The sequence below is a fragment of the Rhinolophus sinicus genome, chromosome 1 (genome assembly GCF_057876585.1).
Source record: "Rhinolophus sinicus isolate RSI-liver-muscle chromosome 1, RSI-T2T, whole genome shotgun sequence".
Classification (NCBI taxonomy): Eukaryota; Metazoa; Chordata; class Mammalia; order Chiroptera; family Rhinolophidae; genus Rhinolophus; species Rhinolophus sinicus.
This window is the reverse complement of record NC_142501.1, coordinates 79,796,801-79,812,824: the sequence shown is the minus strand read 5'-3', so window position 1 is coordinate 79,812,824 and position 16,024 is coordinate 79,796,801. Positions and strand designations below refer to the sequence as shown.

The window sequence follows — 16,024 nt, the reverse complement described above, 5'->3', positions numbered from 1 at the left end:
GAATTCTTTTTTTTTGGTTTTGTTTTGTTGTGGTTTTTTTTTTTAATATCGTGCTGAGGAATTGTGTGTCTATATTCATGAAGGATATAGATCTATAATGTCCTATAATGTCTTTTTTTTTTTTTTTTCTGGTACTGTTTTTGTATGGTTTTGGTGTCAGAGTGATACCAGTTTCATCAAATTAATTGTGAAATGTTATATCATCATGTATTGTCTAAAAGAGATTTGCAGAGTTGGTGTTAATTCTTTAAATGTTAGGTAGGATTATTCAGTGAAACCATCTAGGACTAGGGATATCTTTTATTTAAAAATAATGCATTCATGTTATTTGGGGAAAAAGCCTATGCAAACATAATCTTCAGATGAAGAGATTATCCTGGAATGTCCAGATGAGTCCTACATGCCATCACACATGTTCTTATTTGAAAGAGGCTGAGGGAGATTAGATACACACAGAAGAGGAGGAGACAATATAAACATGGCGGTAGAGATTGGAGTGGCTACAAGTGAAGGAATGCTGGCAGACCTTAGAAGCTAGAAGAGGCAAGGAACAGACTCTCCTCTAGAGCCTCCTGAGGAAATATGGGCCTGCCAACAGCTGAATTTTGGTTCACTGAAACTGATTTTGGATCTCTGGCTTTCAGAGCTTTAAAAAAATAAATTTCTGTTTTTCGAAGTTACTAAATTAGTAATTTGCTACAGCCTAAGGAAATGAATACTGTGCCTAAATCAGAGGTATTTTCAATATGTTAATAAAATTTTAAGTGTTTAAAAGACTTTTAGTTAAATAAGATTTAAAATCTGTCATAGAAGTTCATAGAAGTCAACAAAAAATATATTTCAATTTATGGAGGTTACTTTTTAATTATAATTAATTTTGAAATAATTGCAAGCTCACAGGAAGGTGCAGAGGGAGGTCCTATGCACCTTTCACCTGGCTTTCCCTATTTTACAGTCTTGTGTAAAAGTAATATGGTACAATATAAAAACCAGGCTATTGATATTGGTGTAATCCAGGGAGCTATTTCAGATTTTGCAGTCATTTTCTCTGGCTGTGCGTGTGTACATGTGCATAGTTCTTTGCAATAATATCAAATGTGTAAATTCATGTAACCCTTACTACAATGAAGATACTAAATTATACCATTTCAAAAGATTACTCTTTTATAGCATACCCATCTGCCCTTCCCTACCCTAACTCCCAGAAACCATTGTTCTGTGGTTCATCTCTATCATTATGTTATTTCAAAAATGTTATATAAATGGGATCATGAAATATGTATCCTTTTGGAATTGTTCCCCCCCCCCCCGCCCCCATTCCACATCATTTCCTTGAGATTCATCCAAGTTGTTGCATGTATCAAAAGTTTTTTCCTCTTTATTGCTGACATTACATTACATGGATGTACCACAGTTTGTGTAACCATTGACTCATCGAAGCACACTTGTGTAGTTTCCAGTTTGGGGCTATTATAAATAAAGCTGATGTGAAATTTATGTACAAGTTTCTGCTTGAAAATATGTTTTTATTTCTTTGGGATATATACCTAACAGTACAAATTGATGCTCACTATGGTAACTATTATTAGGGTGAAAAGAACTGTCAACTATTTTTTAGAGTGGCCGTACTATCTTATGTTTCTATTAGCAATACATGATTGATCTAGTTTCTTTGCATCCACATCAACACTTGGTATTATTAGTTTTATAAAATTTTAGCCCTATGGATAAATGTGTTCACTTTGAGGGCAAACCAGTTTTATGAGTGTAAGTTGTGACTTTGTATGGTCATTTATAAGAAGTTTCACTCAGATTGGCTGTGTGATTTTCATTATCTTTTTGCTTAATAGAAATACTTTATGAAAAGGGGATATAATTTGCAAAGGAAATGTTCAGGTTGTGTTGCATATTGTTGAAAATATTTTATATTGTTTGTCAAGATCGTTATTTCAGCATTATATCATATTTCTTTTTCCTTTTGCAATTATCCCATAACTATAAACTCCTCATCATGTGCCACTTTGAGGGAAGGGGGTTGTTATAATATGGTTTAGCATTTTGTTTTTATTCAGATAGGCTTTCCTTTTTAGCCTACATATTAGAATTAGAAAATATATTTCATTTAAATCCACAATGAATTTCAGATTCAATGTTCAGAATGAGTACACATTTAAAGAAAACTTTCTTCAGTATAATTTGAAATTGTCCAAGTCAGGAGATAATTTACTGTTTTTCTTTTGGTTCTTTATTGTAGAATGTAAAGCTTGTGGCAAATGCCAAAACTTATCTAGTGCAGGCATGTCTGTTTGAGTCATCTCTCATCTCTAAAATGCAAGTGCCTGCCTGCTGTTTTAGGTCTTTGCATATTTTCAATGGAAGTGTTAATTAAAATTAAGTATAACAGAATTTCAAAAGAGCTTGTAACAATAGTTTAGGAGCTAAAAAGTTTTGAAAGTCATAGAAACAATTGCATAATATTTTAAGTTAATTCTATAGTGAAAATATTAGCAAGGATAATCAAGACAAAAGCAAACACCTATTACCAATGTCAGGAATGAAAAATGGAATATGACTATAAATCCTACAGATATTAAAACTGTGAAATATTATGAATCATTGTATACCAATAAGTTTGACAACTTAGATGAGATGGACAAATTCCTCAAAAAGCACAACTTACCCAAACTAACAGAACAAGAAAAATAAAATCTAAGTAGCTGTGTATCAATGAAATAAATTGAATTTTTAATTTAAAGTATTCCCTAAAAGAAAACTCCAGACCCTGATGGTTTTATCAGTGCTGCAAAACATTTATGAAGAAATAAAACTAATCCTACATATATTTGCTCAGAAAATAAAGGAAAAACCTCTTTAAAACCTTTTTTATGTGCACCAAAACCAGAGAAGCAAAATACAAAAAAAAAAAAAAAAAAATTGCATACCTATGTTCCCCTGAATGTAGTTGAAAAATCCTTACCAAAATATTAGCAAATCAATTCCAGTGATATATTTAAAAAGGCAATACCTCATGACCAAGTGAGGTTTATCCCATAATGAAAGATTGGTTTAAGATACCAAGCTAATCAATGTGATACTCTATATGAACAGATTAAGAAGTTATATGATTTATCTTAATAAAGGGAAAAAATTAATTATGTGTCTAAATTCAACATTCATGATTCAAAAAAACCCCAAAAACAAAACTCAGTGAACTAGGAATTAAAAGAAACTTGTTTAAACTGAGAAAAAGTATCTATGAAAGAATCCATACTTGATATTATACTTACCAGTAAAATATTGAGTACTTTATTGAGTACTTTCTTAATAACATTGGGGCATAGATGAAGATGTCTGCTCTTAACACTCCTGTTCAAAATTTTAGTGGATGTCCTAGCCAGTACAATAAGTCAAGAAAAATACGTTTAAGGTAAATAATTAGAAAAAGCTACACTACATTTATTTACTGAAGACATACTATGTATATAAAAGTCCTAAGGGATCTTTAAAAAAAATCGACAACTTGATTTAGCATTGTTGCAGGACAGAAAGCTTGTAGTAAAAAATATTTTTTTTCTAGAGAGAAACTGAAGAGATGAATAAACGGAAATATATACAACGTTCATAGATTGGAAAACTCAATTTTTTAAGATGCCAGTATTCCCCAAATGGGTCTATAGAATCAATGTAATCTCACTCAAAATTCCAGCGGGCTCTTTTTCTAGGGGTAGAAATTTACAAGTTGATTTCAAAATTTATGTGGAAAAGCAAGGGATAAAAATCTTTAAAAGAAAAAAAAATGGTTAGGTTTGAGAACTACTGAGTTAGACATTTGTTATGTTGATTTAAAATGATTTTGAACCCAGTTTTAAATGCCTTAAATAGATTTTTACTGAAAAATTACACATGAAGATAATTGAAGCAATACAAAAATGGAAGAATGAGAAAAATGTAAATATAAGTCCAAATTTAAATAATTTTATATTCTAATCATTTTTTATGCATGTAAGTTCTTACGTACAGTAGAAGAATGGAAAGATGCCTTGTTTTTAATTTTTAATATGTGTATTATTTAGAGCTCTTCACTGGCAAGAAATTGATGCTCCCTAAGAAGCAACTATATATATATATATATATATATATATATATGATATACGAGGTGTGACCAAACAATACAGTGAATGTTTAAATTTTAAAAATTATAACAGTGAAAGACGCATTGCCATCAATGCTTCTCAAAATACTCCCCCTCACTTAGAACACACTTATCGCATCCTTCTTGCCACTTTCTGAAGCAGTTCTGGAAGTCCTCTTTTGAAAGTGTCTTTAGTTGTGCTGTCATGACTGCTTTGATGTCCTGAATCTAAATTTAATCATTCACTGTATTTTTGGATCACAGCTCATATATATATATACAGAGGGGGCCAAAAAAAGATACATATACACATTTTAAGAAAGGAAAAAAAAGTATCAAAATTATGCTGATGGTAACCACTTTGAGCAACTGTTGTAATTTCAGAAGTCAAACATGACTTGTATTTATCTTTTTGTATCGGTATATATTGAGTATTACAATTTTAATACAGTTTTTTCCTTAATTAAAATGTGTATACATTTTCTTTCTTTTTTTTTCTTCTTCACCCTCTGTATATACAGGGTGGCAGGAACTCAAAGAAACAATGTGCTTGGAAATTAGATGGAAAAGGGCAAGAATGAAAACTAGGAACCAGGATCCCTAGTGGTAGTAGTTACAGCCTGGGCATAAAGCCTTTGGAATTGAATGGCATGCCGACTCTTATGTTTCTCTCCTCAAGATTACTTAGGGAGGGAAAATGTAACTGGACAAACGTGGAAGATAATTTTCAAAGGTTTTGGTAATTTTATCTTCCCTCTACTCATACTCTTTGCAATCTGACTTTGTTGCTTCTTCCATTAAGGAGTTTATCCACTCTTGAATCAATCTGGATTAGCTGTGTAAATTGCTTTGGCCAGTGATAACATTAGCAAATGTGACTCAAACAGAGGCTTTACTAGCACTTGCGTGCTGGGCTTACTTCTTGTGGCTAGAGTTGGAACTCTAAGCTTACAATGTGAACAAGTTGGAGCTAGCATTGGAGAGACTACATGTAGGAGATCCAAAGTGTTCTGACAGATGGAAAGCCTGCCTCCTGCCTGAATGTGAGTGAGACCATCTTACCATCTTAGAATATCTTCTTCCCTCATTTGAATTGACAAATGACCACAGTGCTGAATTGACAAAACAACTGATCATCTAAGCTTAGCTTACATTGCCTAGCACACAGCATCATGAGCATATCAATTTTCTATTTAAGTCCCTAAGTTTTGAGGTGATTTGTTATATAGCAATAGAAAACTTGTATTAAAAAAAGTGGTGTTAGAACAACTGTTAATAAAACATATAGCACTGGCTCTGAATTTGCATTATCCATAATTGAGTAATATGCAGCAAACTAGTTGTAATATAATACAACCATAAGAGAGATGATAATCTTAGTAATAAAAGAAAACATACTGAGTCCAAATACTGTATTATTCAAATACTGTATTATTAGATATGCATATTATTTTCCTTATTTTATAAATGAAGAATCTGAAGCATAGGTAAGTAACTTAGCCAAAGTCATTTAACCGTAAGTGATAGAGCTAGGATTTGAACTCAGTATGTCTCTACAACCTAGATATAAATGTTTGGCACCATTAAATGTCTCTTCACAGCAAGAAATGTTAATTCCTACAAGATCCCATTAAAATTAAATAAGAAGGATTATATGAAAATATGTAGAGGTTGAGGTCATTATTCTGTTTTGGACTATGAGTTTCATATTTAGATAGTATCCTAAATTTTTTCCTACTTTGAAAGAAGAGGATATTCTCATGCTTTTGTTTTTTTCTATCTCCTCCCATATTAATTTCTGATTTTATTAGTTATATTATTTTTAATTTCAATTTATATATTTTCCCCTTGGTAAAATTTCTACAGATTTTTTTAGTTTTTAAAACTTTAACACTGTACAAGTTTTGTTTTTATTTTTTAACAATTTTTATGTTTTTCAATTACAGTTAACATACAATATGTTAGTTTCAGGTGTACAACATAGTGATTAGACATTTATATTATTCATACAGATTTTAAACCTTATTTTCATGTTTAAATTAATGTTCACTTCGATTCTCTAACATGGCTTCTCTGTTGCTGAGATCGTTATTTGGTTTTCTCTCTTGGTTGGCTAAATTTTGTGATCATGTAGCCCCTCCCTCTCCCTTCCCAGTAAGGTCCATCAGATCTCTTATGAATAAAAATATTTGCCTGTGGCCTTTGTAGTTGGAATAGAAAGTAAGTGACTATAAAAATTGGAGATGAAGGATTTTTTTTCTCTGTTTTAATGGAGGTTATTGGATATCCTGAGAAGTCTTTTTGTTTCCCCTTTTCTACTTCTGCTTGAAATCCCTAGAAATCTTTATCCCAGTAATTTCTCAGTTTTGACCCTTCTGTATTATTATTATTATTATTATTATTATTATTATTTGAACATACAAGTCTAAGCAAAACCTATGTTATTTTGTCTTTTAGTATGTTGTGTTTTATTAATTCTATTCTCTTGCCTGAGTACCCAATTTTAAGTTTGTCGGATCAACTTTAATTTAAATATCCACTTAGCTTTTCTCTAAATTACCTAAAAAATGTGTCCCTTTTATTCTTTTTGAGAAGTTTTCTTCAGCCTGTCCTCCATGTCTCTGGATGTGGTTGCAATAGCATTTATTCTAGTTCTATTTGTTTCTATAATGCCTTTTGTTCCTGTAATGGATTTACCCATTGCTTACCTGTATTCAATATTTATCCACCTAACTTTTTTAAAATTCCTGTTACTCTTTTATATGTTTTCCTTGAACTTTTCTCCTTTTTCTTAAGGGCAGCTTTTTTTATCTTTTATTAGTTGAATGTTTGAGGGTTTTTTGTTTGTTTGTTTTGTTTTGTTTTGTTTTGTAAGTAATCTCTCAGAAACTTCATAGCACTCTCTTTCCTGAGACATAGTCTACATTTGTATGCTGCATATGTTTCTTCCCCTTTCAACTACTACCCCTCCCTCTATGTTTCTTTGTAAAACTCTTTTATTCTTAGTAATTACTCATCTTTGAAGGAGAGTTCTATCTTGGAATACTATTGGATAATGAAATAAGTGTCATTAATGTTTGTATCCCTTAACATCTCATCACAATTAATATCACATTAGTGAATGGGTAGATACATGAAAGGAGATTCTCCATAAGACAAATTTGCAGGAATGTCATGCAACTGTGTATGCAATTCTATAAGTAATAAAATGAGTGTTGTACTTTAGTCAGAGAGGGAAAAAGGAAGAATTAAGAAAAAAATCACAAATTTTTATTATTAATGAACAGAGCTTATATTATGCATTGGAGTATGTCGGAGCTCGAAGTGGAGTTTTGCAAGAAGGAATTAGCTAAAAGAAAATGTTTGTGAAACTTGTGTACTGTACAATTCTTGTGGAAATAATTAAGCTTTGAAAGGCCAATGATCATATGGTTTATACTCTGTAGAAAGAGGTTCCATCATAAAAATTAATAAGACAGGGTCTTCAGTATTTTTTAATACTTTTCCTCATTAAATATTATTGTTTTTCAACTTAAAATTTTACAGGTACTTACAGAATATTGGACATACAGATTCAAGATCCATGACATTATCACCTTGAAGCAAGGATTTATTTGATAGCCTCCTCCATCTTTTCTTCGTATCAACTAAAATAGTTTTAAAAAGAATTAACAAATTTTCCATAAGGGAATTTTAAAAATTAGTACTACGCATACTTTCCAATGCCTAAGAATAGCAAGGTGGTAAAAAGAGAACTAGATGACGAGGTTATTGAATCTGTCAAAGACCTTCTTTCCAATGAAGACTCAGCCGATGATGCTTTTAAGAAAAGTGAACTAATTGTTGATGTCCAAGATGAGAAAGATACAGATGCTGAAGAAGGATCTGAAGTTGAAGACGAAAGACCAGCTTGGAGCAGTAAGCTACAATACATCCTGGCCCAAGTTGGATTTTCTGTAGGTTTAGGGAATGTGTGGCGATTCCCATACCTATGTCAGAAGAATGGGGGTGGTAAGTTTTTTTGTCTTTTCATTTTTAAGTGATATATTGCTGAGTACATTGCAATTGATTATCTCAAATAGCTGCTTTTATTGCTGGGTCTCATTATTTTACAAATTATGAATTCCATTATAAAGCTAGGGAGACGCCTTTGTTGAAAGTGAGTTCAGACCTGTTTTCAGAGTAGGTTTGCATAGGAGCAGATGGCTTGCTATGAATACTCAGAATTGTTTTAAGGGTAATAAATTCTCAAATTCTTTCTGTGGATGCTCTTAAATATCTCTAAATTACTGACTTTTCTAACATATGTTGCATCCCTTGTGACTGTCAGTTATTTTCTGGAGAAAAACCTAAAGTTTCTGGTATGAGACAAATTTGATGAAGGAAGACAGAGATAATTTTCTCTCTATGACTTAGTAACTCTGAATTTTAAGTTGTTTCATTCTTCAAAAAAGCAAAAATTACATATAATTTAGAATGATTATAGTCTTCAAATGCTGACCAGAACTTTGTAGATTCCAGTAGAAAGGATTTAACTGGATAATTAATATAGTGCCAGACATTCTTCATCTTTAGATATCACATGTATTTGGTTTCCAATTCTGTAGTATTTTGGGGCACTGTTTGGTTTCAAAGAAAACTTTAAAGAAATTAACATCCTTAGTTTTAAACAAAAATATCTGTATCAACATAATATTCTAGTTTTTTTGTATTTATGCTATGATTACCTAGGGTTATTTAGTAGACATTGTCTTAAAAATCAAGGGAAAGAAAAACAAAAATTTATTGATTATCATGTAAAACATAAGCTCTATAGTATTCTGCAGTCAAATTGAATGTTAAGCTAACTAACATTTGTGTTGAAACTTTATTATTTATATACATGGAAGCTGTTAAAATGAATGTAATAAAAAACTAAATATACACCTCATTTCAGTACACAAAGGATAAAAAGAATATATTGGTATTTGATTCTAGTTTGTGATAGTTTTGTTGACTGGACAAAAACAAGGTTTTATTTTGATGTAGTTGTACCTTACAAATGAAATTAAATAATGTAACCATACATATATTAAATTTCTTCTTATAGCCTCTAAAAAATAAGCTAAGGTATTACAGTGATAAAATATGTTTGAGATCTTGCTTAATTAATTCAACCAGGCAAAATAAATAACAGGTTTGGGAAAAGTAACCTGTTTGATAAATCTTCCTGAGAGGTAAGAATCAATTCATGTCAGTGATGTACTATATATATAACTCTACTGACATTGTAAGCTCTTAGCTAGTCGGTAACATCACATATGAATTATTTATCAAATCAGCAATATGCATCTATGTAATACTCTGCGTTTTGTTTCTCACAAATTATCATATTTGCCACGACTGACAAAGGACGAATTCTGATTTTCAGACCTGTCATCTTATGAGCCTTACTGGACATACTGTTAGGGAAAAAGGCAGTCTTTGCTGAAAAGTCAGGTTGCCTTCCATTTAATACGATTTTTGTCTTGATGGAGAGCACTAAAGGATTTCATATTTAGTAATTATTTATTAGTAAAGATGCTCCTCTTTCTAATTTTCATATGTAAAAGGAGTCAAAGTGCCCTTCCTAGTATTGTTTCCTCTCTTCTAATCACAAGTACTAGAGTGGGATATTATAAAATACCAATGGATTTTATCATTCCAAGATGGTTATTAGAGCACAAAAGGTTGTACTCAGCATTAAGTATAGCATCGAGCCTGCTGGATATTCAGTTAGTATCTTCTGGCAGTTTAGTCCAGCAACCTCAGGCTGCCTAAATATTACTTATTCATCAGTTGAGGCGCTTTATGAATAATAGAACTAAAAAGTAATAGACCCAACGTAAGTTGATTTGTCTGAAGATATTATACTTAAAGCACATGGTTAAGCTTAATAAGTGGTTTAATATAGAAATCACTAGCTTATGTTGTGAAGTCAGTTTGGCTATGAAGCCTGGCACTTTCCCACACGAGCCATGATCCTTGCACAAGTTAGCTTACTTCTTCTGCCTTACTTCCCACACCTGTGAAATGAGGGTACTAATGGTATTTACCCCCATTGGATTATTGTATGGAATAAATAACTACAGCTTAACAAGCTTAGAAATGTGCCTGGCAAATTGTAAATGCTTAGTTATATTTTAGCTTTGATTATTTTTAATATGGAGGCAAAGGTTAGAGTAATTGAGTTAGAAGAAAAGGCTCAGTATCTAATAGTATGTCATGCACACATAACTGAGGAAAGATTCCCAATGAGTCCAGTCTCAGTTAATTCAATTAATCTCTTTCTCTCTCCCTCGCTTCCTTTCTCACCCAGAGATAAATAACATTATTTCAAAGATAAATAACTTGGAAAAAAATCATTAATATTTACCCCTCTTCAGCAGAATAACTACCAGAACAATTTGAATAGTTTCCAAAGTCTATTCAATACCACTAAACACTTTTTTTATTTTTAAATGGGAAAAATATAATAAATAGCCTCACTTAAAAAGGGAATTAATAGCATCAATTGCATGACCCACTTGACAGTATCTGGTTAAGACAAAATTCCAGATAAGAAATTTGAATGTAGGAAGTCCATATTAGAGGTTATTTAATGAGTAATTTGTATATACATTCTCATGTAAAAATGAGTACAGCTTTCATATTTAACTTTATCAATTAATAGAGTTTAATATTAACACTGTAAAACTATTCAATACATTTTTAAATCACTATTCGTATGTCTTCATTTGAGATTTAACTGTAAAATAATATTTCTTTTAAGCATTAAAACTTTGCTACAAGGATAATAGCACATGTATTTTCCAATAGATATTAAATATATTAGTTTCTCAGTCAATTACACTACCCCTTTACAGAATTTTGCAAAACAAAATATTAATTCTTTTCTGAAGTGTACTTTTTATATGAAGAACATATGGGGGAAAAATAACATTTGTCTGTAGTAGAGGTTATTTTTCTTCTTTTTCTTTTTAAGTCTAGGCAGCCATTTCTTCTGTCCTGTTGTTATTTAAGGAAAAAAGTCAGTTTTAATACCATAAAATTTCATTTTTTCTAATTTATCAGATTTGGAATACATGATTTAGATGAATAAAATTTAATAAATGACTTCATAAACATGTGTGAATAAGATTTCCAGGAGTTTATGAAAGCTGCTTGAAAAAATATTTTCAAGGAATCAGTTATTTTTATGAAAAATGAAGTTGTTTATCCTTTCAATTCAATTAAATTAAAACTTCTCATTGATATCCTTATTTTATCATATTTTTTAAATCAAAATTTGTAGCAGTCAAATTCAGGTTTTAAATACTAGAAGTTTTAAAGTAATAAAATTGCATTTTGTTCAAAGTCCTATGTAACTGTACTATATAGAACTTCAAATATCATCTTTGAGATAATCAGAATTAGTGCATTCTTTACTGTGACTGTAGAAAATGTAATCTATTTTATTTGTCTTGTCTCTGTAGGTGCCTATCTTTTGCCATACTTAATACTGCTCCTGGTAATAGGTATTCCCATTTTTTTCCTGGAACTTTCTGTGGGCCAAAGAATTCGGCGAGGAAGCATTGGTGTATGGAATTACATAAGCCCTAAACTGGGTGGGATTGGATTTGCAAGTTGTATAGTAAGTTTCTTGGTATGGTATATACTATATAATTTGTACATAGTTTATAATTATATGGTTTGCATTTAAATAGAACTTTTGAGAGTGTAATTCTATTCTGCTCTTTAATCATGTTTAAAACAAAACAAAACAAAACATGGATCTTGCTTGCACTGATATACAAAACAAGCTGTAAATATTAATATAGTTCAATCTTGTTAATGCATGTTCTTAAGATCTGTGAGAAACATCTTTTTAGAATATATCATGTGTTTCAATGAAAATAAAATGAGGATTTTTAAAATGTTGAATGGGGTCTTAAACATATCATCTCATTGTTTCAGTGGAAGGGCATGCGAAGTGTAATGTAATCATATTTTCATTTTGCAGGTGTGCTTTTTTGTGGCTCTCTACTACAATGTCATCATTGGCTGGAGTTTGTTTTATTTTTCTCAGTCTTTTCAACAACCTCTACCTTGGGATCAGTGTCCGTTGGTGAAAAATGCTTCACACAATTGTAAGACATGGACAAATGTAGTGTTTTTATATTTAAAAATCCTAAATTAGTAAAGGCATGAGCTTTCAAGATTTTTGTAAAATAATGTGGAAAAATATTTCAAAATTATTATTACAATCTTTTTTCACTTTTAGGATTGGCATATTCAGAAGCATAGATCGTTGGCACCCACTAATTTTATTAGCTCTTCACACATTATTTTTTTAATTTAAGTATAGTTGATATACAATATTATATTAATTATCTTAATATAATATTACATTAATATTATATTAATTATATTAGTTTCAGGTGTATAATATTTTGATTTTTATGCCTTACAATGTGATCACCTTACTAATTCTAGTAATCATCTGTCACCTTGCAAACTTGTCACAATATTATTGACTACATTCCCCTTCCCAATTTATTTTATTGTGTGCATGACATTAGGGTGAAATATTATAAGCCTTCAATTGTTAATTTTGACAGTCTTTTATTTTGTATACCTTTCTTGATGCCTTCCATTTTCATTAAAATAAAACAAGACAAAAAGAAGAATTTGGATTGAAGTAATTTAATTGTTTTTATGTCTTTGGTCTGTTGTTTCATAGTTTTCCAATCATTTATTGTTATATCCTAGAATAGAAATAAAGAACAATTCCCTATAGCAGTGATGTCTGGTAAATACAGAATGAAACTCACATATGTAGTCTAAAATTTTCTAGTAGCCACAGTTTAAAAAAGTAAAAGGAAACAGGTGAAATATTTTATTTAACCAATATATTCAAAATATTAACATTTCAACATACAATTAATGTAAAAGTTATTAATGTAATAATTTGCATTATTTTTCTCATACTAAATCTCCAAAATCCCCTTTGTATTTTATATTTACAGCACATGTCATTTTGGACTAGCTCCATTCTAAAAGTCGCATATGGCCAGTTGCTCTGTCTCAAGAAGATAATTCTGGGAATGAAAGGGACATACATTTGATATGTTTTAACTATTTTGATCTAAAGCTCACATATTCCTATTTAGAAATGTGTAATAAGAAATATCAAATAGGATACATATCTGTTGATATTTCACATTTTTGTAGTTGAGTTTTTATTGTGAATTTCAATGCTTCTACAAAATTGTAATACTTTTCTAGGAAATGTTAAGAATTGATTTACAGACTTACTGGAATAAAAAATTATCTCATTACTCTTTATAGTCTGAAATGATTGTGTCACTTTCCTTTCTACAGTTGTAGAGCCAGAATGTGAAAAAAGTTCTGCCACCACCTATTACTGGTACAGAGAAGCACTGAATATTTCCAGTTCCATTTCCGAAAGTGGGGGCTTAAACTGGAAGATGACCATCTGCTTGCTGGCTGCCTGGGTCATGGTTTGCTTGGCTATGATCAAAGGCATTCAGTCTTCTGGAAAAGTTAGTATGTTAGAGCCTCTCTTGATTCTGCTAATCACCATTCCTGGGTACTGTGACCCCCTCAAACTCTGCTATAAATCTCTGTGGGCAAATTGCCAGTAGCACTTCATTCTGGGTAGTTAAAGATTGGTGAGAAGGGGTGTGTTTTTTTGTTTTTTGTTTAAATGTGTTTAAATTAAGGAAAGGACATAAATAAAGATATATGTTTTATAGTGAAGTCTAAAGCTATTTATAGTTTTTTCTTATTTCATCAAGATCTTTGAAATTTTTTATCGATACCTAAAAAAAATCCTTTTTTTTCTCTTTTTTTTTTTTTTTTTGCTATTTATTCAGTTGACTCTAATGTTTTAGTTCCATTAACAATTAGTTCCAATCATGGAAATTGGGTAAAGTGGTAGAATGAAGAATTTGTTCCTTTTATTTGTCTTATATCATTTATTTTTCTCTATTATAGGTGTTCTAAGGAATAATTGCATAAAACTCTTTAATATAGTCTCTAGTGTGAAGTGTTTCTTAAAGATCTGAACATCATTAGGTAGTTATAATCTCAACAGGGTACTCATAGTAACATAAAAAGACTAAAGAACATGTCTGCCAGGGTAAATGGAAAATTTAAAAGGCTGTGATTGAAAAAAACATTAAGTAAATTCTAGAAACCTTGATATATACATACATATATATATATATTTATATATTAAGAATACATTAGGAAAGTAATTGCTAGTCAGTCTTTTGCTTTCATATTGTATTTTTCATCATCACTATCATTGTTTTAATGTTTTCTATCTCTTTGGGCTGGACCATAGCCAGCATTTATTATTGGTTCTTTGCTCTGCTCTTTAACACTCTATCTCTATAATGTTTTTCTTTCCAAAGCATAGATCTGATTATATATCTTTCCAGGACAATATATTACCATTTGCCATCATATACTAGTAGAAGTAGGAGTAGTAGTCATATAGTAATAATGATGGTAAAGGAGATTCTGACAAGGATCAGAGCAAGAACAATAACAGAAGCCAATATTTATTATTAGGTTGGTGCAAAGTTTATTATTCGGTTTCTGCAATTATTTTTAACCTTTTAAACGGCAATTACTTTTGCACCAACTTAATACATATTTATTTTTCTCCAGGCACTGTGATACATACTTTATATACTTTATCCCATTTAATTCTAAAGAAAACTCTAAGAAGTAATGACTACTTTTAGGCCTGTTTTACAGATACAAAACAGTTTTGAGAAGTTGGGTTACTTGCCCAAAGTGTTATGGCTAGTGGTTGCCCATACCTGGAGTCAAACCCAGCTCTGTCTAAATCTAAAGCCCATGTTATTTCACTGCAACACTATAATGTTTCCCACTGTCATATTTTTTCTCCCCAAATAGTTAACTTTTTTAAATCAGAAGTTTAATTCACCTCTGCTTCCTGTTATTTCATATTTTGTTTAAAATGTTGGATGATTTTTTAACTTGTAAATCACAGCTAATTTTACATTTACGTTTTTGCTGGAACTTCTACACCATTTTTCCTTTGAAGAAATGAATATGGTAGATAACGCATCTGAATATCTTTCAATCTTTCTGAATGACAATGTTTTGTGTGATTAAATAAGTTCAATGAATTGGTTCAGTTGGGTGTCTTCTACTATGTCAGAGACACATTACAGTCAGGTTATAAACAAAGTAATAGATTCTTAAGTTACATCTAAACACCTTTACATGCTTCCTAACATAACATCATTTGATATAAAGAGAACCAAATGTGGTCAGCCAGAGAAGTCCAGAAATCCTTGTGTTTGAGTCTTACTGCCATATTTTGTTTCTTCTCAGTCTGTGTGTCTTATCATTTAAAGAAATACTCGTCCTTTTCTTACCACAGAATTTTGGGGTTGGTTGTTTTTCTTATTTCATGTAATATAACTATCTAGAAAAAAATAATACAAGCTATATACTACATATAATTTATTCAATGAGAAGGCTTTAATGGCTTTTGGGCAGGATTTGACAAAATAATGCAGTAGACACAGATAGGAAGAAAGTTGTAAGTAATATGATCAAAGATATGAAAGTATAAATTGTCATAATTCCTCAATCTGAAACAATGAGTTAAATATAAGGAAAAATTATTAGGAATAAATGTAATAATTTAGGATATTAGGAATAAATGTAAAAAATGTGTTTGCCTGCCAAACAATAATGCCCCCAAATAAATTATCACACAAGTACAATATAGAGAAATGTGATTTAAGGATAATATGGTTTAACAGTAGTATATGAAAAAAATGTTTAGAGGATTTAGAAGCTAAAAGAATATTAGTCAACTTGTGA

The 16,024-nt window shown here is 30.8% G+C and overlaps 1 protein-coding gene across 1 annotated transcript in view; it reads left to right on the top strand.

Moving 5' to 3' along the window:
• Positions 1-16,024, top strand: part of SLC6A15 (solute carrier family 6 member 15) — a 45,522-nt gene that overhangs the window by 9,012 nt on the left and 20,486 nt on the right. Inside the window, exons 3-6 of the mRNA XM_074325337.2 lie at positions 7,679-8,143; positions 11,626-11,783; positions 12,153-12,279; positions 13,514-13,695. Coding sequence (XP_074181438.1) covers positions 7,855-8,143; positions 11,626-11,783; positions 12,153-12,279; positions 13,514-13,695 — 756 coding nt within the window. The 5' untranslated portion in view covers positions 7,679-7,854. The remainder of the gene's footprint in view (positions 1-7,678; positions 8,144-11,625; positions 11,784-12,152; positions 12,280-13,513; positions 13,696-16,024) is intronic.